Here is a 23993-nt window from a genome sequence, read left to right as displayed (position 1 = left end):
GGATGCATAATCACCTGGGATGTATCCCAATGAAAACCTTGAACAGCATTCTGACAAATGAAAGAATAGCTTTTGGCAAAATCCATGAGGATAACAGCCTCCTTTCCAATGGCCTTTCTAGTTCTTTCAAATAAGCAGCTTGGGCCTTGGCTGTATAGTGATGAGCTGTGCAGGAGTTACATTTTTCTCAAAGTCTCATAATGAAATCAGACACTGACAAAGACGTGTCAGAAATTTTGCCATGGATTTCATGATTCCACTGCTTGAACTGAACAGTGTCATCTGGGTCCAAATCAGCATTTTCAAATATACCATCAAGATTAGGGCTGGGCCATCTTATACCTTTCACGGTAATGATAGGCAATGATAAGAAAATTAAATATCGCGATAGAATATGGGTAAAACGCGCATGCGAAGTGCCTTTGTTTACAAACGCTTATGGCGGAAAAAGCATGGCGGCGGCAAGGATAAAAAGGCGAAAGCGGATCATTGAATTAAACAGATGAACTAGAATTGGTTTGTAAAAATGGTGCAACTTCAGTGGTGTGGAACTGGTTTGGTTTTCGCCCGTCAGATACCCTACAAACATAACACGCAAGCGGGTCGTCGTGGCGAAGGGAGGAAACACCACAAACCTATTTCATCAATAAAAGCAGAAGCGCTTGTTGGAGTACAGCAAAGCTGTTAAAGCACGTGAAAAACTTCCATGAGCCGTAGTGTAATTTATCCATGTTTTTTGTTTGCTTGTTTTGTTTTTACTTAAGAGTTTAGAGTTTTATTTAACCTATTTATTTGCCACACTGCAGTTTATGTTGCAAAGCAACTCTTTTTAAGTTTTGTGGATATTATACATGGTTATGCTCAGGATACGTCATTTTTGGATGATTTTTTTGGACTAATAAAGTTTTGGAATTGTAAAGTATTTTGTCTCGTGTCAATCATGTCGTCAGTTATATCTTTATCGCAAATTTTCAAACATATATCATGATAAATATTTTTGGCCATATTGCCCTGCCGTAATCAAGATGATCAGGTAGTTTTGATTTAGGGGGCACTGCTTACACTTGTGCAACATATAGTCACGAGAATCCAAAGAACAGACAAGCTTTGCCATCAAGTCTTTGTAATATTTGATAATGATTATGACAACAAACTACATTGGAAAGATTCAGTAAATAAATTAACATAAATGAAACACACTTACCTGCTTTTGTTTTTCTGCACTTAATTAGTACCAAGAAAAAGATGATGTAATCACCAAGTTCCTTAAGTGCGAGGTCACTCATGGAGTTGGTTGGAGATAATTCAACTTTCTGATCAGTATGAACCTAAATGGTTCAGTTACAGGATACTGTTTGACAGTGATACATGTATCTTACATGTACTACCATAAAATGACACATTTACTGGTATATAAGGCCTATTGTGTAGATCCATGTACATTCTCTGTATATAAAATGTTTATCAAATCGTAAAACATTTGCAAAATCTGGACAATTAATTTTTTGATGATTTCTATAAAGCAGGGCATAACACACCCCTGGTATTTTTATTTATTTAAAATGAGGTGATGTGAAGTAACCCTAATTTTTTGAGTAACATATATACATGCAGACCTTCGAAAAGGGATACTGCCAAAAAATGGTTTTTCAGAAATATCTCCATAACCACAAGAGATGTGCGAGGCCAATTTTGCTGCTAAACTGCTTTTAGATCTGTTTCAGTTGTTTCTGTGATGTACTGAAATATAATTACAAGCACTTCATACGTTTCAAAGGCTTTTATCGACAATTACATAACATTTATGCAAAGAGTCAGTATTTGCAGTGTTGGCCCTTCTTTTTCAGGACCTCTGCAATTCGACTGGGCATGCTCTCAATCAACTTCTGGGCCAAATCCTGACTAATAGCAACCTATTCTTTCATAATTACTTCTTGGAATTTATCAGAATTAGTGGGTTTTTGTTTGTCCACCCGCCTCTTGAGGATTGACCACAAGTTCTCAATGGGATTAAGATCTGGGGAGTTTCCAGGCCATGGACCAAAATTTCAACGTTTTGGTCCCCGTGCAACTTAGTTACTACTTTTGCCTTATGGCATGGTGCTCCATCGTGCTGGAAAACATATTGTTCCTCACCAAACTGTTGTTGGATTGTTGGAAGAAGTTGCTGTTGGAGGGTGTTTTGGTACCATTCTTTATTTATGGCTGTGTTTTTGGGCAAAATTGGGAGTGAGCCCACTCTCTTGGATGAGAAGCAACCCCACACATGAATGGTCTCAGGATGCTTTACTGTTGGCATGAAACAGGACTGATGGTAGCGCTCACCTTTTCTTCTTCGGATAAGCCTTTTTCCAGATGCCCCAAACAATCACAAAGAGGCTTCATCAGAGAATATTACTTTGCCCCAGTCCTCAGCAGTCCATTCACCATACTTTCTGCAAAAGACCAATTTGTCCCTAATGTTTTTTTTTGGAGAGAAGTGGCTTCTTTGCTGCCCTTCTTGACACCAGGCCATCTTCCAAAAGTATTCGCCTCACTGTGCGTGCAGATGCGCTCACACCTGCCTGCTGCCATTCCTACACAAGCTCTGCACTGGTGGCACTCCAATCCCGCAGCTGAATCCTCATTAGGAGACGATCTGGGAGCTTGCTGGACTTTCTTGGACGCCCTGAAGCCATCTTAACAAGAATTGAACCTCTTTCCTTGAAGTTCTTGATGATCCTATAAATTGTTGATTTAGGTGCAATTTTAGTAGCCACAATATCCTTACCTGTGAAGCCATTTTTATGCAACACAATGATGGGTGCACGCGTTTCTTTGCGGGTCCCCATGGTTAACAATGGAAGAACAATAATTTCAAGCATCACCCTCCTTTTAACATGTCAAGTCTGCCATTTTAACCCAATCAGCCTGACAATGATCCAGCCTTGTGCTCGTCAACATTCTCTCCTGAGTTAACAAGACGATTACTTAAATGATCTCAGCAGGTCCTTTAATGACAGCAATGAAATGCAGTGGAAAGTTTTTTTTGGGATTAAGTAAATTTTTATGGCAAAGAAGGACTATGCAATTCATCTGATCACTCTTCATAACATTCTGGAGTATATGCAAATTGCTATTATAAAAACCTTTTATAGCTACTTTTCCAATTTCCATTATTTATGTAATTCTCAAAACTTTTGGCCACGACTACACAATTACCCCGTTTTTTTTTCTGTACAAACTGTGTTTTACATGTTTATTTTATCACTTCATTAAGTCAAAACAAAAACCCATTTCTGATTACCAAACATTAGTATTCCAGCACAAATGTAAAACTCTACAAGGTTCAATGCTTTTATGGGTGCGAGAGTTTGAGTGTTTTGCACCTGGCAATTTTTTAATTGATTAATCCATCATTAAAAAAAAAAAAAATTATATATATATATTAATAGGAAGAAAATGATAATAAATGTAGGCATTTCTGATTCGTTAATAAATTATTTTATGAACTTGGCAGTAAAGTTGCCATAACCACAAAATAACATTTTATTCAAGCCCTTTCTCATAAAATATTTATTTTACAAATTAAAGGTTTTCCACATAATAAATAAGTGTCAAAAATGAAGTCAAATAGCCTTGTGGGGCAGGCATAGTGGCAATATATATAAAAAAATATGCATTTAAAAACCTGCACACAGCTTTGCCTATTTCTAAGGGAAAAAAAAAAATACACTTTAACTTATAAATCCATGAATAAGATCATCTACAGATATCCTCAGAGAAATGCTTGTGCATTTATCACTTATTTTACTAAAAAATCTATGCATGAAGCAACCATTTGAAACTTACACACACACAAACAATCTGTTTACAACTTGCCAATGCACTGGAAAACAATGTTGCCAGACTAGACTAGAATCTTGACTTCCGGGCACCCACTAACACTCAAAAAACATACATCTAACACACATTTAGGCAGCTGTCTTATCATTTAGAAGAAAAGAGAAGCTTGTGGTGTTTGCGTGCGAGTGCGTGCCTTGTGTGCGTGCGTGCGTGCGTGCGTGCGTGCCAAGACTGTGGTGAGCCATTTCACTCCAACACAGAGCATCATTTTATTGGTAATGAAAGTAAACACTGCGACACAACGACACACTCCACACAAGTTGACGAATATACACAAATGTCACAACCTACTATCTAGCCAGAGTTTGAGCATCATACACAACTAGCAAAAGCACCTCAGCAATCTTTTTTTTTTTTTTTTTTTTAGCAATGGTATGTGCATTACATATGCAACACACTTTATGTTGATGCTGTCGCGCCTCTTCTCAGGTTAAACGCCAACATGCACCTTAAATGAACATGTTGAGGTCGCTTTTAGTCTAGACCTAATGGGTTCAGTGTGAATTAAAAGTGCAACAGTTTGTGCATTTAAATTCATACTGCTCATTACATAAAGTTTGGTTTAGGGCAATTCCTAACTAATGCTGGGGGATTTTTTTCATTAATTCTGATAATTCAGAGTAATAGAACAGGAAGCACACTGCTTTTTAGAATCTTTAGAAAAAAAAAACATTCAAATATGACTTCAGGGGTACAGAATTAGTGAAAGGAAAAGTCAGATGAACGATCTTTAAAAGGACCTAATCTCCAGGTGGAATTAAAGCATTTCTGACTTTACCGTTCCCTTGACAAAGTGGAAACTAGGTGTCTTAGCAAATAGTAAAGTGTTTAGTCAGTGTTTTAACTGTTTTAACAGTGTTTAGATTTACCAAGTATGCCTGCAGGTTGTCTAAGGCTAATACTTGTTTAAATAGTTTAACTCGTTTAAAGGTAAGACATTTTACTTTGTTTTTTTGCAGATAATGTGCGCACCATAGCGGATGTGATGTCAATCTGTAAAACTACTGTACTACTGTAAAAGTACTGTGGCATTTTATATCATGAAATGCACATTCCTTATTTATTCTCTTGGAAAATTAAAGTTCACTTAGTTTTCACCAAGTTGTGCAAAAACAAATAGTGCAAGTGATTTAAAAAAAAATCCAATACTTAAATGAAGCACAGATTGTGCTATTAACTATTATTATAATTTTTCTTCAACAACTTATCACCTAGATATTTAGATGTTGGTAAGTTTTGTTTATTGATTGTTTTTAAGAAAGAAAGGTGCATTTACGTACTATTTATGTGTTTAGGGAATTACAATAAAATAGGGCTGCAACAACTAATCGATAAAATCGATAATTATCGATAATGAAATTCGTTGTCAACGAATGCCGTTATCGATTAGTTGGGCTGCTTACGTCACTGAGGCGCGCGACCACAAGCACAGATACACAGCCGCTCGCGCAATGGAGGTTACGGAAGCGTCTTAAAAAGAAAACATGTTGGTGTTACGGATGGCGAAACGTCAGCAGGGTCAGTAAAAACTCTCTCATCGTGTAAAAGTTGCTAACATCGGGACAGTCGCGCTCGATCTGTTCACGTGCTACTCGCTAGCATCACATTGCGCAATCACCTCATGAGCAATAGTGATTAGTTAAATGGCGCTACTTCAGATTAGTTTAATTTACACGTTGCAAATAACAGAATATTACATTTAGTGATTGTTGTGGTTTTCAGCGATGCAAATAACAGTATATTTGTGACTATTAGATTTTTGCATTTCTACAGTTTTTTTATAGTCCACTACAAAGTTAACTTGTAATTTACTGTGGTTTTACTTATGCATACATCATTTTATTATACAAAATTACATTATTTTAGCTGTTTATATCTTATCAATTGAATATATCAGTGTATTTTTTAAACTATATACACTCAACAAAAATATAAACGCAACACCTTTGTTTCTGCTCCGATTTTTCATGAGATGGACTTAAAGATCTAAAATTCATTCCAGGTACACAATATTACCATTTCTCTCCAACATTTCAGTGGCCTTTTATTGTGGGCAGTATAAGGTACACCTGTGCACTACTCATGATGTCAGATCAGCATCTTGATGTGGCACACCTGTGAGGTGGGATGGATTATCTCAGCAAAGCAGAAGTGCTCACTATCACACATTTAGACTGATTTGTGAACAATGTTTGAGAGAAATGGGAATATTGTGTATCTGGAATTAATTTTAGATCTTTAAGTCCATCTCATGAAAAATCGGAGCAGAAACAAGGGTGTTGCGTTTATATTCTTGTTGAGTATATATATATATATATATATATATATATATATATATACACTGTATATATATATATTTATATATACACTGTATATATTATATACTACATTTCATTTAAGGTTTAAAATGTCAAAATTAAAGATTATTAAACTCTTTATGTGGCTTTTGCATTTTGAAAAGTTTATTTTTATACATAAATAACACCCTGATTTTTTTTTTTAATAGTTATAAACGAAATATCAAATTAAAGAAGCGGTTAGGTTTTATCCGATTAACCGATTAATCGATTAATCGAAAACATAATCGCCCAACTAATCGATTATCAAAATAATCGTTAGTTGCAGCCCTACAATAAAACACTGATTATTTGTTTACAAGCTAAAGTTCCTAATTTGACTTCTTTTTTCACACATCAATGTACCAAACTGTGACTACAAAACCAAGGTACAGACCAAACTATTAATTTTGCCTACTGTTACACCCCTAATACAAATTACCAAATGCTAATAAAGTTACACGGGATTTCTTAACAGCTTTATAGCATGTTCTCTGTGTGACATTGCTTGTCTCACTGATCAATTAAGCAGCTTTAAAAGTAACCAGACTATATTTGGATCACTTGCTGCATGTAGAGGGCAATTATGGGTTAGGTTTTTCCCTGCAATAAAACCTCAACCAGATGTGGACTGACCAGTTATTTTTGTCTACTCTGTTGTTTTTTTTGCAGCCACATTCTCACCTTCCCAAAAAACTAATTCATTTAAACTAAAAGCTATGAATGGAGGCGACAATTATACTAGTTTTAGCCCTATAGTAATAAAAGGTAAAATTTTAAAGAAAAAAATACTAACGTGTGGGACTTAGAAGGCACAAACCACTGTGCTTTTTGTGAAGGAGGCTTTTGATTGTGTTGAAAAGTGACATTAGCCAATAATTGGCATTGGACAACAGTACATTAAGGTTCCCTTTGGAAAACAGATCTAGCGTTTACAATAAAGAAGATTATACTTCCATTAAAATACATGTGTGCATGATATCTGTGGAACATGTAGCCATCTGGAGTGTCGAGTGATGGTTGAAACACCTGGCCATCCTTACCTGTTCTTCCTCTGTAAATGAGACTAGGGCCAGCGGGGGTAGGGGTTCCTCTTGTAAAATAGGCAGAAATTCCTTGTCATGTAGATCTACAGGAATCTACAGAGATGAAAAATTGGCAAATTGTATTCGAAGATATTATCCTAGCGTAGAGCATAAAAACAAGGAATAAAAAGAAAATAATATCAATCTAATATGAAGCCAGAAAATCATGGCTTTTTGTTGGGCATGCTGTTACTTACACTAATACTACATTGCAATAGCTTGCTGGATTATCGGTAGAGCTCTAGCATAATTTTAGTTCAACTTTTATTTCCTGTGTTACACTTTACGTTTACATTTTTTGCTAAAGCAGTGCATAAACAATGCTGAATTGTTTGTGTATGACATGTTTAAAGGTAGCGGAGTGAAACAAACTGAGATGCAACACAAACACACCACCACACAGTACTGACCCACACATATGGTTTTTACACACACACTGGACATTCTGGACATTTGTTTACACTATTGGCCACTGCACAACTACACTTCGTGGTCATCAAATCACATCAAATCACTCCAGCACAAATCACTTTAAGCATATTTGCTCTGCACAAGTCACTTTTAATATGTGGATTGCACAACCATGGACATAACCATTCTTTTATTACCATTTATTCGGCTGCTTTTATTGTTTTACGTTTTTTCATATATTCTCCATATATTTTCTATATTGTGTATTTTTGTGTACAGATATTTTATTTTTAACTTTTATTTGTATATTTTTATTTTATTCTTCCCTAGTTAAACTTACCTTTATTTTAATTTTCATATTTATTTTCTATTCATATTCTTAGGTCACGAGCAGTTGTCTAAGCATTTCACTGCATATCGTACTGTGTATGACTGTGTATGTGACAAATAAAATTTGAATTTGAACACCGTAAACTCTTTCAAGTGCCATCCAAGGGTTGCTGCCTACCTTGTTATCCTTTACATAAAGTGCTAGCATCTCCTCTCTCCCATAGCGATAGTCTGCAAGTTTATACTTTGGCAATGCAGGCGAGAGTGGTGGAGAAGCCACACTGCTGCTTCCACCTCCTCCAGACAAAGCACGGAGCCTGAGAGTGTGAGAGAGGTGCATTAACTGACAAGATGAGCTCATCAGGTCAATACTGTTGCAAATAAATTCAAAAGGTCAGATTTCAACAACTTACCATTCTGGTCCAAAGTTAAGTGTCTGGGTTTCTGCCATTTTTTTCTTACAAAGTCTAAAAAAAAGGATACAGATTTAAAATATTATACAAAACACATGACTTATCTGTAGTTGACTATGTGTAACAAAGCAAAACATTATCTGCATGATTTTCCTTTTTAAAATAGTGTGATAAATGACTTACAGAACAGATCTAAAAAGACAAGAAACCAAGCATTTTCACGTTTCAGTTTTAAGTTGAGTACAGGAAGATGTACTTCCAGTTACGAAGTAAAAAACTATTGCAATCATGAACCTTCAGCTGACGGGTGAATTAATTTTTAGGTGATTTGGCAGTAATGTGCAGAAAACAGTGAAAAGATATACCCTCTTATAAATCAGCTGTCGAACATAGATATAGGTGTGAATTTCACTACTCATCTTGCACACACAAGATCTATGGTTCCAATTAAAAGTGTATTTAATCTCTATTTAACAATCACCACTATTAACAACATTTCAAATTTATCACATCTAATATGTTGTTGTAAGCCTATTTAATATTTGAGATGTAAATGTGTGCTTTTTTTCAGTTTCATACGAAGACTTTCAATGGGAAATGCAGCTTTTTTTTTTTTCAATAGGAATTGCTTAAAAAGGGTAAGGATCGGTCTCTGACAATTTAAGAGACAAGAGGCTAACCCTTGCTGATGTGCATGTAGTAACATGCACAGAGGAGGTCCAAAGTTCACTTAATGACAGAAAGTTAAATTTTTTTGGGTCCTAACCCTGTGAGGATCTCACAATAAGCCTCTTCACACAGCAAAAGGGGTAAGACGCTTCTCCTTTAAGCAAAGAACATTTAAATAATGAAAGATCTGAACTAGCTTAGAAACCCATTACAGTAACCGAACTGTGAAAGACGCTGAAGAACAGTGGACCAAGGTCATACTGAGAAACTAGTGATGTCTGGTGGCCACAAATGTATTGAAGTCACTTAAAGTTGTTACGGTTCTCTAATTTTGATCACTGAGCTTTCCACAAAATATAGGATCTTTAAAGTGCCTTAGTTATTTTGTAAAACATGCTAGTTAAACAGTGGTATAGCCACCGCTAATATTCCTTCAAATTTCAAATCTCCATTGTACGTACAGTATACATACTGTACACATCTCAGTGTTTCCCACAGGTCTGAAATATACTTGCGGTAGTACGGTAGAATGGGCAACCATAAAAAAAAAAAAAAAATTACACACACGGTTGCTTTTGGTTGTTAATAATAATAATAATAATAATAATAAGTACATTTTAATTTGACATTTTTGCGACGTCATTACAATATTCCGGCAGCAGTATTGTACAATTTATGCGTTTTAAAAGTAATGATAACTTTGGTGCTACGTGACATATTGGAAAACCCAAATACATAGTGTGACGTCTAAAGCTCCCTCCTTAACATACACCGACATCAACACTTTTCTGCAGGGCATGAGCGACCGTCAATATGGCCTTTCTAGACTTTTTACAGCCACTGGCATCCGCTGCGTCTCTCAGTACACGCGTTAAAGCTCCTGTTTATTTCACTAGCACAAGAGAAAACTGTCCGCTACTAGTTAATCGATTGCCGATGTCAGATGGACAAATTTTTTTAAAAGATCTGCAAATATACTTGGGGCGGCCGCAATATACTTGGGCCTATACTCTATGTGTGGGAAAACACTGCATCTATATTTATCTACAGCTGTATATCACTATCAATATAACAGAACGTGAACATGAGACTACAAAAAAAGTTGAGAACACTGGCAGGGAAAGGACTGCAGCTGCCAGCAAATTTGTATATTGATTGGCTCATCTTCAGTTCTATTAATGACTATTTAAAAAAAAAAAAAAAAAAAAATCATAGTTACTCGTTAGCGTAAGGTGAGGCTTTTTTTATTTCAAACCTCAATAGTTAGCAAGTCTGGTTATATAATATAATTTGAATAATCTCCACTAGAGATTGTGGCAGTGTAAGTAAATGTGAGTCATATTAGGCAAGGCTACTGGCCAATATTTAATACAATCATTACCAAAAAAAAAAAAGAAGCTTGCTAAGTGTTACACTCACCCAACACTACTCACACTAAATAGTAAGAATGGAAAGTTCTGACCTATGTTTAATCAGGATAAGTTTATCAGATAGTCCATCTTAAATAACTAAAAAAACATGTCAATTTTTTTCTAAACCACACCAATATACACTGTTATATTATACTATAATTTTAGAAGTGGTTAGTACAGAGTCAGTGTGTCTGTTAGCCACCACCACTCATGTGATCAACATAAAGGGTATCTTTTCTTTATATTTAGGTATTTGGTCTACCTTTATTTGATTGCTACATTAAATTAGCAGCTTGTACACACTGGGCATTATGCATGATGTGTGCATTGCTTTGCAGTGCGTTTGTTATTTAAATATAAACGTCAACCTCTTTCTGACCATACAGTGTCTCCAAAATGCATATAACACTAAATTTTTGCAGTGCAAAATGCAACTGCCATAACAGTGCATGGTAAAAATCGGTTACTGCAAAGCTAATTTATTTGACTTTCGAGCAAAAGGCACTTTATGGTATCTTTTGCTTGCATTGTCATTATGATGCCATGCATCCAAGTAGATTTATAGTTTTTGTAACCTCCTATTTTGGGACCCTTTTCACTAAAAGCATTGAGGTTTGTTACCTTCTAAAGACTGACCTCGATGCTTGGACTGCTGCAGCAGCCAAAGCTATTTTAAGGACTTGCCCAATTAGGCAAGGGTGTGCTCATTTAACAGAGACAGCTTCATTTGCCAAAGAAGTCAAACAAAAAGACTAAAAATGCTTCAAAGAAGCTCTAAATTTTACAGCAATAGTAAAGTGCAAAATGTGATTAAACATACATCTAGGTAACTAATTACCATATTATAATGTTGCTGTGGAAAGTTGATTAGAAAGCCAAAATATTGAAGACACACCCTTCAGTTACAGTTTTAGTTCAGCCACATAAATATGGCTATCACAATTCGAAATTAAAGGTTGTAAATAATAGCATGGCACAACCTTCATTACGTGCATATAGCAGGATGGCTCTTTTCAAAATGAGGAGCGTATGCTAATAGTATGCCAATATCTTCCTGTACTCAAAATGAAAACTTTTGTTGGGTTTTCCAAAAAAATAAAAATAAAAAAGTGCAGTGTCTCCATTCCTTTGTTGTTGAGAAGAGTACAAAATGTTGGTGCATGTTATATCAGAAGCCAGTTAAACTCATCTGTCTGCCTTGAAACTATTTGTAAAGAATAAACAGATCAAGCATGTAAACATGTATTTATGTGCTTGTCCCTGAAACATGTGAACATAGGTAAACTATGTAAAACTAAGGACAGTTTGTATATCAGGTCAATAAACAACAATGTTGCCTACTCAACAGGTCTAGATAAAGGACAAGCATGATAGTTCGACAATTAAGCAGCAGCCTCATTGCAAAAATACAACTATAACAAGCCCCATTAGGTTTGCTTTACGTAACACCTTACAACCCTTTCTTACCTGTACGGTTTGACTAACACCGCATCTTACTCAGGCACCGTGAGCCGCCGCAATTTCATTTTTCGAGCGGAAAGTTGGAAACGGAATCACCGCAAAACTCCCGGTGAATCATGATAAACTGTACTTTTGGCCACCGCGCAAAACCGCGTAGGTTAGATATGAGTATCTGAATTCATATTACCTTGTGATCTAAAAAGACTGAATGTCATAATGCCATCATGTCTGAGGATATAAGTGTTTTCTCTCCACACAAGCACTGAAGTGTAAAAAAAAATATATCATTGACTGTTGGTAATTAGCATCAACCAAAACAAATCCTGACGTTAAAAAAGGATTCACGTTCTGTAAGTAAGTCCTAGTCCACTGCAGTGTGGACTGCTTGCTGCAGCACATCCCACGCTAGACGGAGAGCTGTGGAATGTAAAGGCCAGGGTAACACCTTGATCTCTCTGTTATGATTTGCAAACCTTTCCTGAACAATGTGTGCAGAGTGGCAGGGCACATTATCCTGCCAATAGGCCACTGCCAATGAGAAATCACTTGCCATGAAGAGGCGAGCAAAAATAATGTTAATGGCACTAACTTCCAAATTAGCACCTGGACACAGTAAGATTCATGTGTTATAAAATTCTTGTGGCCTTCGTAAATGACTTTAATGGTGAACAGGACAAGTACAAGCACTATGATTGATCTGCGACTATGTAGACCCATAAACAGCAGAGTGCAATGCGCTGAGTGATGGAACATAATCCACCTACAACCATCATCACAATTTTCCATAAAGAAATAGTCCATCTCTGGAATATCCTTTGTTGTGCTTTAGGCCTTGGACACGTTTGTAACTCATCCCTCCTTGGACCAGCGTCAGTAAGTCCTTACTACTGCTGACCAAGTCTTCCCCCCCCGCCCCCAATCAGTTTTGTGATGCTCCGACCCACATGCGCAAAGCCATAATTTGATAAAAGTGAAAAGTGTCTGACATTTCTCCCATATTTAACTAGTCAAATACAAGAACCAACTATTTGCTTACTATTATTTTCCAGTACCTTGGCACGCACCTTTAAGAAATAATGAATGTCATCTTTATTTCATCTGTGACTCATCATAATGCTTTAACTCATGGTAATTTTAATTATCTACAGAAATCAATAGTTGTAACTCATAAATTGTAAAAATGCCACATATACTTGAACACACCATAATGATTAGATAATGTGTCATAAAACGTCCATATCACGACTGCTAGTCTACTGGTTCTAAGCAACAACTCTACCGCATAAAATGGGACAAATGATTATTGTATTCTCTCAGCTGCTGCACAATATATTATATTATAGCTTGTAGTGCACTACCTATGATGTGCAAAGCTAGTATGTTAAACCCTAGAGTGGTTACAATGGGAAAAGGAAGTCATTTGCACTTGGGCATACCTATACTACACTTTTATTCAAAATTTCAGGTCACTAATTATTGCATGTATGCAACAGAAACTTGAGTAAATATTCAACATTACTATGCCTACTCGGTAACATGAGAGTTGGATGCTGCCAAAAAGTCAAAACTATCAAAACTCACAGACAGGTGCTACTCTATCTCTGTGTGTACTATGATGGGATGGCCTCGACACGTTATGCAGTGCACTACATGTCTGGGATTCCATCATTGCCAAATGACAAAGTCAGCAAACTGCACGAAGTTACTTAGCCGATTTAAAATCCACACTCGGGCATGACGTGTACTCAAGGCCTACCTACAATCCCCCCTGGAACACTGCACAGTGACAAGACGTGTAGAGCTGGCAGTTGTCAGTCGTAACGTTAGCTAGTGTACTTAGCCGAAAAACTAACCAGGCTAAGATAATCGACGCTTAAAATCGATTCAAATGGTAACATGAGAGTTGGATGCTGCCAAAGAGTCAAAACTAGGCACAATCCCCGGGTGATGCCGTTTTCCTCTCACAGCCGGAGGCACAGATACCTCATTTCCACTACACTGGTGCCAGGTGCCGATTGGCCCGCATTTACACTAGACATGATAATACGTCACAGGCCACGCCCACTAAATAGATGCGACCATGGTCGAAGTCAGTTTACTGGTTAATCTCCAAACTAGTATGAAAATGTATTTCAGTATCCAAAAGCAGTTTATTCGACGTGTTATAATTGCTGAAAGTCTTTCTTCAGTTTTTTTTTTTAGCTTATACACTATTTGGTCGGTTGTTTGTGTAAAGCCTGCAACTATTAGTTCTTCTCTTATTTCCTCATACCCTTTTTTTTCTTAAAGCACTTTCCAATTTCTGCTGAATCTCGGCGAATGAAAAAACGCTTTTGTTTCGTCCGCGCTCCACATTAACAGACTTTGGGTCTCCGCCATTTTTTTTAACGCTCCCTATAACTCCGTCCACCACTCCTGACATCACGGGTTCTCGCAAGTTTAGGGGCCGATTCGGTGCTTATTTTAGGGCACCCGCACCAATTTTTTTCTGTGGAAAAGCGCAGCACTGGTTCCAAAATTGGGAACCGGCACGGAACTAGCACGGGAACCAGAGCAGTGGAAAAGGGGTAAGAGAGCGCTGATTGGCCGAGCTCTCTCAGGGGGGAGGGATGAGAGGTACTAGCGCTCCCACATTAATCACGGCTCTACAGCCAATCAGGGGCATCTGTGAGCTCGCGCACACGGAAGGAGCTGCTAGCGCTTTCCTCCGAGTGTGTTACTTCGCCCCTAATGGTGCGTGAGCAGGCAGTTCGAAAAGATGCGGTCCGCTGACGTCACGTGGTTCGGAGGAAACATGGGATAGTCTTTGCCTTTCGACTGAGTGGTAGTAGTAGCCTTAATGTGGAAGCCCCCTAGTGACGGGGAGGAATTAGCTATGACTAATATTGGGGAGAAAAAAAAAAAAAACTAGGCAATCAGGCAGTTCCCGATTGCACAAATGATAAATTTACACCCTGGATACGTTCAGCAAATCTGAAATGGTGGAAGTTTCCCCCCCACCAATCATCAAAAATATCTAATGCAACAATTATTTTATGAGGTATCCAACAGTAAATAGCAAGCAGGGAAAAAAAATCAATATGCATAAGACTAGAATGGAATGATTAATGCTAGAAACTCAACCCACCCCCCTCCACCCACCAGAGAACTCAGGCGCATAAATCCGATAAGTCCACTTACAGTCTCCATAGTGTAAATGACTCATTCCTTTAGGTTTGCAAGAAAACACAATGGACAAACTATACAAACTGCAAGAGTGGGTGAGATTAGCCAAACTTTTTTTTGGAGGGGAGGCGGAATTGGCATTAAAAAGAAGAATAACATTTCCGCACACGTCTCTAATCTGGTCGGGTGCTGTCAATTTTCAAAGTAGACACAAACTTTTCACTTTGGGTAGCTTTATATGTAAAGGTTTTGTGGAACTAGTCATTACATTTTAACCATTTTCAAACAACCTAAAAGTCCCATAAAGTGATTCAACATACAACCGCCGTTAATACCTAAGGAAAATAAGCAGTTTTATTTGGTAAGCTTTCTGAGGTTTGCGCAGCTTCGAAAAACACTCATGCAACATGATGGGAACACATAAAATAAAAACCTTTAGCTGCTCTTCACTAAGCACATGATGGCTTTCAGGTATGATAAATTCACTGTCTTGAAAATAAAGAAAACTTTTTAAAAAATCACCTTATGGGTACCCTGTTGAGCACAATGCTGTTACTTTTTATTTGCGCCGACGGGCTATTTATTTAAATATAGATTTATTTCTCATGTACATTTTATGTCTCAAATATATTAGAAATGACATGAATGACTAAAAGACCTGAAACAGGGCTAGCATAATTTAACTATGCCCTATTACAAAAATAACACACCAATTCAGAACAATCATTAGTAAACTGGAATCAAGCACTAAATTTAATCTGATGAATAGGATAAAAGTATCTTCTCTGTGTGCATTCTACCTGAACAACTGCTGGTCAAATTTTAAGCCGAGATGTGTTTTTAAATCAGCTACCAATGATGTTGCATTACTCTAAGAGACTGAAAGCTAAATGAGCATTGTAAAATGTTTATTTTACTGTCAGTGCCCAAAAAACAGTGACAATACTTTGACTTGACAGTCAGACATGTGTGTAGCTAGCCGAGATCCTAAAGTGACTAAATACAGACAGGTGCTACTCTATCTCAATGTGTGTGTACTATGATGGGATGGCCTCGACACGTTATGCAGTGCACTACATGTCTGGGATTCCATCATTGCCAAATGACAAAGTCAGCAAACTGCACGAAGTGACTTAGCCGATTTAAAATCCACACTCGGGCATGACGTGTACTCAAGGCCTACCTACAATCCCCCCTGGAACACTGCACAGTGACGAGACGTGTAGAGCTGGCAGTTGTCAGTCGTAACGTTAGCTAACGTACTTAGCCAAGAAACTAACCAGGCTAAGATAATCGACGCTTAAAATCCTCACTGTTCTGGCTCCCAGCTGTGAAAGCATTCAGTCAGTCAACCAACAACCAAGATGTGGCTAATATAGTAATATGGCAAATTTAGCACAAGGATTAAAATTACACGAAACATTTAGCCAGACGGCTAACATTAAATGCATGTGCTAAATAGCTAGCGAATTAGCAATGCTAGTTCAAGTCCAGGATTATTAAGTCAGTATCTAATTCAACTATTTGAAACGCAACCAAAAGACATGGAAATATAAAGGCCCAGTGAACACCGCAGGTTATTATAAAGATTGTGCTCACTAGCTGATTCATGCTATCATACGTTAGCTTAAAGTTAAATCAGTGCCGTGGTGACTTTTGTGCAAGCTGTACACAAGTACTTAGCCTGCTAGCTAGTTAGCTAACTACAGCACATGTCTGTCGGTATTATACACTCTTAACGACAGGTATACCTCGTATTAAATACTAGTGCTCGGCAAATATACAAGTTATGTTAAATTAAGTTGATACGAGTTAAGTCCTAAACCACAAAAGCCTTCGTGCGGCCTACCGTGGTAGTTTATGGCTACACAGCTAGTAACATTAGCTACAAGTTTCCTAATTACAGCTAAACCGGCATTATGCTACTCCTATGCGGTAGCCAACCACAATTGAGCCCGAGGACACAGGGCCATGGAGCAACCATGCGGGGTAACAACATCTCGGCTAAACGATTTCAGTCCTTACATTTGGGGGCCACACACCACTGGAATCAATATAATACTGAGCTACGCTTTATTTTACAGCAAACATGTGTACACTAAGCTCGCTGTCTTACCTCTGCTTTTAACTGACAGCGATGAGTTTGGGTGCGAGTTGTCGCTCTTTGCGTATCCACAAGATGGCTGAGAAAGTGTCACATGACCATTCGTTTCCTGAAAAATGCCCGGATGGGAACGCAAAGTACTGACCACTGCATTTCATACCACCTGTCTGCCTCAGTAAGCAGGGTTAACGTGAGACATGGGGAATACAACTGATTTTCCTTTTTAACCAGTACCAGTTAATAACAGGACTATTATCATCATATATAGCTTGATACTCCGCACAGTAGATATACTTTGAAAAGTTATCTTGTGTAGAATAAAAATATATTTTTTTCAGGAACATAAAAGAATGATCATTTTATTTGAATGTTTTTGTATAAGTATTCACAACAAAAAAGTCAAGATAGTTTGCAGAAATTCATTTATTCGAATAAATAAATCAATCAATCAATCTACTTTAATAATCATGTTCCTGGTCAGGCTTATGATAGATCTGGAGCTGGATGGACAGGGTACCAGTCCACTGCAGGGCACAAGCACACACACACACACACACACACACTAAACACTACGAGCAATTTGGAAACACCAATTAACCTAACCTGCATGTCTTTTGAGTATGGGAGAAATCTGGAATACCTCGAGGAAACCCAGTCAAACATGGAGAGAAAACACAAAATCAATGCACTCAGACCTCGTAGTCTCGAACCCTCAACCCTGGAAGTGCAAGTCTAGAGTCCTAAACATTATATTATAATAATAATAATAGCAATGATAATAATATACTGTACATGGCATCCATTGTCAGTAGAGTCTTCAGCAGCAGCTAACCTCGAATGTAGCACATACCTGTAGACTAGCCGTAGCAGGATATAGACCAAAGGTGGAATACTAAAATAGTGAAGTACTGAATAATTAATAAAGACTAAAAATCAGTCGGTACAAAATACAGTCATAAAATTGGCTGATCTACTTTTTACATACATTCTACATACTTTCTTGATCTTCTTTCTCTTCCTCCCCATTATTATTGTCATTATCACCACCCCATCATCATTCCTATAGTCATCTATTCATTTACCCAAATCGGGTGAGATTTTTTACTCTTTGTCTATGTCTTCATGGTGTCAAGTGTTCAGCAGTGAGTTTCTTTTGTTGGTTTACAAACTGTGTTCAAAACAAGATTTTATGCTATTCTATGTCATATTTTATAGCAAGAGTAGAAAAGCAGTCAGAAAGCATTTTAAAATACAGTAGGTGTTAGTGATATATAAGAGGTAGCATATTTCACGTAGAATTGAGTGCTGACGCTTAAAAAAAGTATACTAATTACAGTGTTAGGTTTCAAAAAAGTCAATTTAAATTAGTTAAAAATATATAATTTTATAATGGTCTTGCGCATGTTAAGTGTGAGTGAGGACCAGTTTTTGAAAAAGAAAGAAAATAATGTACAATGTATGCGGTAAAATGTTACACCATCATTAATATAAATCACAGGTTTAGTTTAAAATAATAAACACTATTACAACAAACCACATTCCTGCCCAGACAAGTTTATGCATGGTATGATTTGATTGGCAAAGAAGGTACGGAGATTAATAAACCAGAAACTCCAAAAAGTAATGCATGCTTTTTTAGGCCGTTTAGGTTCAAAGGCTCAAAACACAACTGCAACTGCAGTTACATAACCATTACATTTTTACTTGAAATTAAAATAATTTAAAGATAATAGCTAAAATATATTTATCTTTATATTACAAGTTAACATATTCAGCACCACTCCACAAGGTAAGTAGTTTTTCGCTAAGCATTATTATTGAGGCCAAATGTTTTTTAAACAGTTTTTCATAAATCTAGTCATTTTACCACAATCACGCTGGACCAGTCATCTGTGCAAAAATGTACTAATGATTTGCTAATCCCAATAAAAGTATATTAATCTAATTAATCTCATTAATCTAAGTTTTCATTAAAAATTTGTATGTTAGATCAAGTTCCACTTGATAGTTTATCAGTGCACTTAATTTTGACAAACAGTTTGTTGTTCTAAACTAGTTCTTGCAGGTTATGTAGGCAAGGGCACCAGTAGGTTTCTCATACCAAGGATGTGGTTACATAGTTTAAAAGAAGAAGTGTTTTTATCTGACGCCACAGTCAGCTTTCAGGAAAGTGCCAGACACTCACATCAGAGCACATTTACTTTGGTAAGAGTTACTTTGTTTAACATGTTAGGTTTAATTTTCAGGTTGAAGTTAGAATTTAAGCCATTTGACACGTAGTTGTGAACATAAAGACTGTCATTTGGTTTGTTTGTTTGTTTTACCTAAATGTTTTATTTGTTCCTGTTTTGTAGTGAAAGTAGCGTTTAAAAAAATCTGGACAAACTGACAAAATGAGACCTTGACTGAATTACATGTTTACGGCTAACATGTTACAAAATCAGTAAGTGTAGTTCAACAGATTTGGCAAATAGAGACAATAGCACTCAGGTGAAATTGAAAGTAGTTTTAAATAATCTAATCACTGGCAGTATTGAAATTAAATATCGCAATGGAACATTTGAAACTGATTTTTTATTTAGTATTTAAAATCTCACAAATAATGAAAAATAAGAAAAAATTAATTTACGAAAGTTAAAAAGTTACAAAAGGTATCACACGGAGTAGATTCACATAGGCAACAATATATTTGCAGAGTACAATATACATACAGCTTGGTTTTTTTAAATCTGCAGATGCAGGTGGCATAGGTCTCTTAGGCGTAGGCACAGATACATATGAACAGACACTGACTGAACACAACAAAGGCATTGCATTTACCCTGTAAAGATTATATCTCAGGACTTTGATTTTTTAAAGCACCACCCAAACCTTTCTGTCAATCCCTCTTCCAAAACGTGTAAACATTGCTGGAGAAACCAGACCGTCTAGACAATCCAAAGCAACAGCTAATGGCAATTTGAATTTTGAAAATAACATTTCCAGTTAGACGATTTTCCATGAGTATTTACATTTTACATGTGTAGTAAGATGCGTGATGCAAAAAAAGAGGAAGACTGAGGTTTTTACACATGACTCCGTAAGTCATAAATAAGCTTAGATGCATATGTGTATATCATTTAAAGATCCTATAAAAAAAAAAAAATTAGGCTACTTGAGCAAAACTTGTATATTTTCATGTAGAATGCACTGAAATGTGTGTTTCTATCATCAAGACTGTGTAAATAAAGGTGAAAAAGATGGTAGAAGATCAGTGATGGCATTTGATGTGGCAAATGTTAGGTAATTAATTTCCCAGTATCCTGAGTTATTTCCACATGATCACAGATCATATCTCCTAGCACCAGATTAAGTAGGTTAAATTAGAAGAAATTTTAAAACGTTCATAAAAGGCTGAAGTAGTCAAATCAACAAACCATTTAATTTCCAGAAAATTCAGGAATTTATTACAAAATCAATGATCTATAATCCAATTAAGATTAATGAAATTTTTACACTTATAAATGTCTACATCGAATTTAGAAAAATCCGTTTAAAGTTTAATTTTAGCATACACTTGTCAACTTTGATTTCATTACCACATGACTCCACAGCACTGTAATAATGGCACTTTAAATAAGTAGGTTTATTATATTTGTTATTTATTACACAATAAATTTTACGACATCCTAAAAAGCAAATCCCATTTATGAGACACAACAAGTTAACATTTTATAAATGATTTTTAAATAAATAATATTTCATTTAAATATGTAAGTTAAGTTTTGGGACATCACTCCACGGCTTCTTTGGACGAAGCAAAATCTGCGTTATCTCTCATTATTGCTCATGCTACTAAATATGTGTATAGGAGTAGGTGTATGAGAAATAAACATCAGAACAGTTTTATAAGCAAATGTTCTTTCCCCCAGAGTCACTATGAGCAACAATAGCAACTGTTCATTGGATGATGTGGACTACCTAATGCAGTCACTGGAACTGGTCATCTACGTGCCAATCTTTGTGGTCGGCATTGTCCTAAATGCAGTGGCACTTTGGTTGTTCTGTTGCGTTTTTAAAAAATGGACTGAATCCATCATTTACATGATCAACTTGGCTGTAATGGATATGCTTTTGCTGCTTCAGCTGCCCTTCAAGATGCATGCCACAAATAACAAGTGGTCATCCAACAAAAAACATTTCTGCTCTTTTCTGGAAAGCCTGTACTTCATGGCCATGTATGGGAGCATCTACATCATCATGTGCATATCCATGGACCGCTACCTTGGCATATGCCACCCATTCCGTGCCCAGTACCTACGTTCCAAGAAAAGTGCCATGATTATGTGTTTGGTAATTTGGGTGTTGGTTATTGGAGCTACTCTTCCAGTATATACATTCCGGCAAGAGGGAACTGATGATTTTCACTGCTTTCATGGATTCTCAAATAAGGGATGGAACATGGTGCTTATTCTGTGTCTGGAACTGTTTGGCTTTCTGCTGCCTGCTGTTGTGTTAATATTTTGCTCAATTCGGAGTATCAGTACTCTGCGTTCTCGAGACTACACAAACACTCCTGAGAAACACGCTGCTGTCCGGATCATATACAGCAGCCTATGTGCCTTTCTGGTGCCCTTCACACCGTGCCATATAGCAATCTTTCTCCAATACCTGGTGCGCAGCTCCATCATTTCCGAGTGTGCAACCATGAAAAAGATCTCACTGTTTATACAGTTGTCACTCAGCCTGGCCAACATAACATGCTGCCTGGATGCCATATTCTACTACTTTATAGCCAAAGAGGTACGGGCAGGTAGGGAAAGAATAAGGATGTCCATCACTAGGATTGTAAGTGTGAGTGCCACAGACACATAAGAGAGAAAGAAAGTGTGGATTTTTGCAGTTGTTCTGATTTGTCCAAACATGATGATGCTTACTAAAACTCTTATTGACAGAGTAATATGTTTACTTTAGTCTACATCGGAAGCAGAAAATAATGCCATTTTACAAAAATGACTTTCAGACAGGGGCTGCCACGAGGATCTCAGGTGCAAAGGTTGGCAAGCTGAAGACAGATTGATGGGATTTTATTGGGTTGAAAAAAGCTTATCAAAATATATTTACTCATTTCTAACCCCTCTGTTTTATATAGGCCTACAGTATGCTTCAGATGTGTAAAATAGAAAAAGGTTTCTAGCTTGAGTCACCTCAGCAGTCTGCCAAAGGTCGTTCTCACGCGATGGGAGCGTGCCGAACTAAACAGATATTTCAGAAATGAATTTTCAGAAGTTTATGAGGTTGATCTAGATCAAATACCTAAAGCACCATCTTATAAAAATTTCTTTGTTAAACTAGTATGTTTTACAAACTGTGTGTCATAGGGAATTTAAATCTGTTCATGGGAAGTTTAATAATCATTTATTATTCATTATTTAACTGGCAAAAGGGCTGAGAGTCACAGAGGCTGCTGCTGCTGGTCTTCTTTAGTTGGGTGAAGGAGTGGGCAGAGGCAGCATGCCTGATAGTTTCACTCTGCCTCAAACATGTTTCCCTTTGTGCTACAATTCTCATGCCAAGTGTATAGTATCCTATAGAACAAGCATTATTTAAAAGCACAACTTTTTTAAAGTGTTTTTTTTTTCTTTTTAAATGTTTAAGATGAAAAACCTTTTAAACTTTAAAATGTTTTATTCTCATGTTTTATTTATAATTAGTTTTCTGTGGTGTATATTGATGTAAAATACAGTATTAGAGTTTTACACTTAATAACTAAGCGGTAACATAGGAGGCAATAATTTAGTAAGCAGTAATTTTTACCAAAGCACCTGTTGGTCCGTAACTCTGTAACCATGTTCTTTACTATTTTTTCTAGATTATAATTTTTACCAATCTCTCCACATAATGGTAACATAGTTATTATTGTTGTTTTTGGACTTAGTGATGGTGGATTTATTTAATTATTTTTAGCAGCCCTAACAAAAATTATTTTTAAACTATGTGATCAATGGTACCTAAAACTAGAGACTTTATTTTCTTCTATATTAATTTGTAAAAGCATAAAAAGTGTAATTAAGTATAGATACAGTAACTTATTGCCGATTTCATTTTGAAGATTAAAGTTTGAAGTTAACTATATAATGTTCTTCATGGTAAATAAAGATCTTAAAAAAAACGGTGTGTGTGAGGGGGTGACTATGAAAGAGAAACATTGCCTGTTTGTAAATGATTTGTTTATCAGAAATCTGTTGTACATAAATTTACTTTCAATCCAAAGTGTGATTTGTTTCATCCAAAATCAATTTACTCACTGTTATATCAGAGATCACCTATTATATTTGAAAGGAAAGTATTTAGCAAGAATGAAAATGACTGCCGTTGTTTAAGCGGACCCAATGACAGTAATCCTTTCTGCAAATAAATGATTCTCAGTTTGTAATAGTCAATGTGAATGTCTTCCATTTACACTGAAAACCCTTCTATAATATAATATAATATAATATAATATAATATAATATAATATAATATAATATAATATAATATAATATAATATAATATAATATAATATAATACAATATAATATATTTTTCGAACAAAATGTTAGCACATAGTAAAACATGATTGGTTACTTAAAATATGTTAATTGATGTTCTCTTTTTAACTTCCTCATGAGGTTGAACGTCCATAATATATTGTTGTTCTTTTTTGCAACAGACATGGAACATGGGTACAAAAAAAACAGAAAC

At 36.4% G+C, this 23993-nt stretch overlaps 2 protein-coding genes across 4 annotated transcripts in view; one reads left to right on the top strand and one right to left on the bottom strand.

Annotated features, from left to right (window-relative positions):
• Positions 1-17380, bottom strand: part of gigyf2 (GRB10 interacting GYF protein 2) — a 47569-nt gene extending 30189 nt beyond the window's left edge. For both annotated transcript variants that reach the window (XM_053486395.1, XM_053486396.1), the window contains exons 1-4: positions 17284-17380; positions 8461-8514; positions 8226-8364; positions 7265-7360 (exon numbers count right to left, since the gene is read on the bottom strand). In XM_053486395.1, coding sequence (XP_053342370.1) covers positions 7265-7360; positions 8226-8364; positions 8461-8498 — 273 coding nt within the window. In that variant the 5' untranslated portion in view covers positions 8499-8514; positions 17284-17380. The remainder of the gene's footprint in view (positions 1-7264; positions 7361-8225; positions 8365-8460; positions 8515-17283) is intronic.
• Positions 17381-19437: 2057 nt separating this feature from the next.
• LOC128513204 (G-protein coupled receptor 55) lies at positions 19438-23503 on the top strand. 2 transcript variants are annotated; one of them, XM_053486897.1, is made up of 2 exons: positions 19438-19476; positions 21183-23503. In XM_053486897.1, exon 2 carries the CDS (start codon positions 21190-21192, stop codon positions 22123-22125), a length of 936 nt encoding a protein of 311 aa, XP_053342872.1. In that variant the 5' UTR covers positions 19438-19476; positions 21183-21189; the 3' UTR covers positions 22126-23503. The 2 variants fall into 2 exon arrangements, with proteins under 2 accessions (XP_053342872.1, XP_053342871.1); XM_053486896.1 differs by lacking the exon at positions 19438-19476 and adding an exon at positions 20507-20553.
• The last annotated feature ends 490 nt before the right edge of the window (positions 23504-23993 follow it).

Source organism: Clarias gariepinus, chromosome 25 (genome assembly GCF_024256425.1).
Source record: "Clarias gariepinus isolate MV-2021 ecotype Netherlands chromosome 25, CGAR_prim_01v2, whole genome shotgun sequence".
Lineage (NCBI taxonomy): Eukaryota > Metazoa > Chordata > Actinopteri > Siluriformes > Clariidae > Clarias > Clarias gariepinus.
The sequence above is the reverse complement of the archived record's forward strand: the minus strand, read 5'-3'. Positions and strand labels throughout refer to the sequence as shown.

What these genes read in the sequence shown, in the direction of transcription:
- LOC128513204 (XM_053486896.1), top strand. Translation starts at nt 20,528, where the DNA reads ATGGCATTTGATGTGGCAAATGTTAG. An exon ending in TTTGATGTGGCAAATGTTAG is followed by an intron (nt 20,554 to 21,182) that starts GTAATTAATTTC and finishes TCTTTCCCCCAG; the next exon opens with AGTCACTATGAGCAACAATA.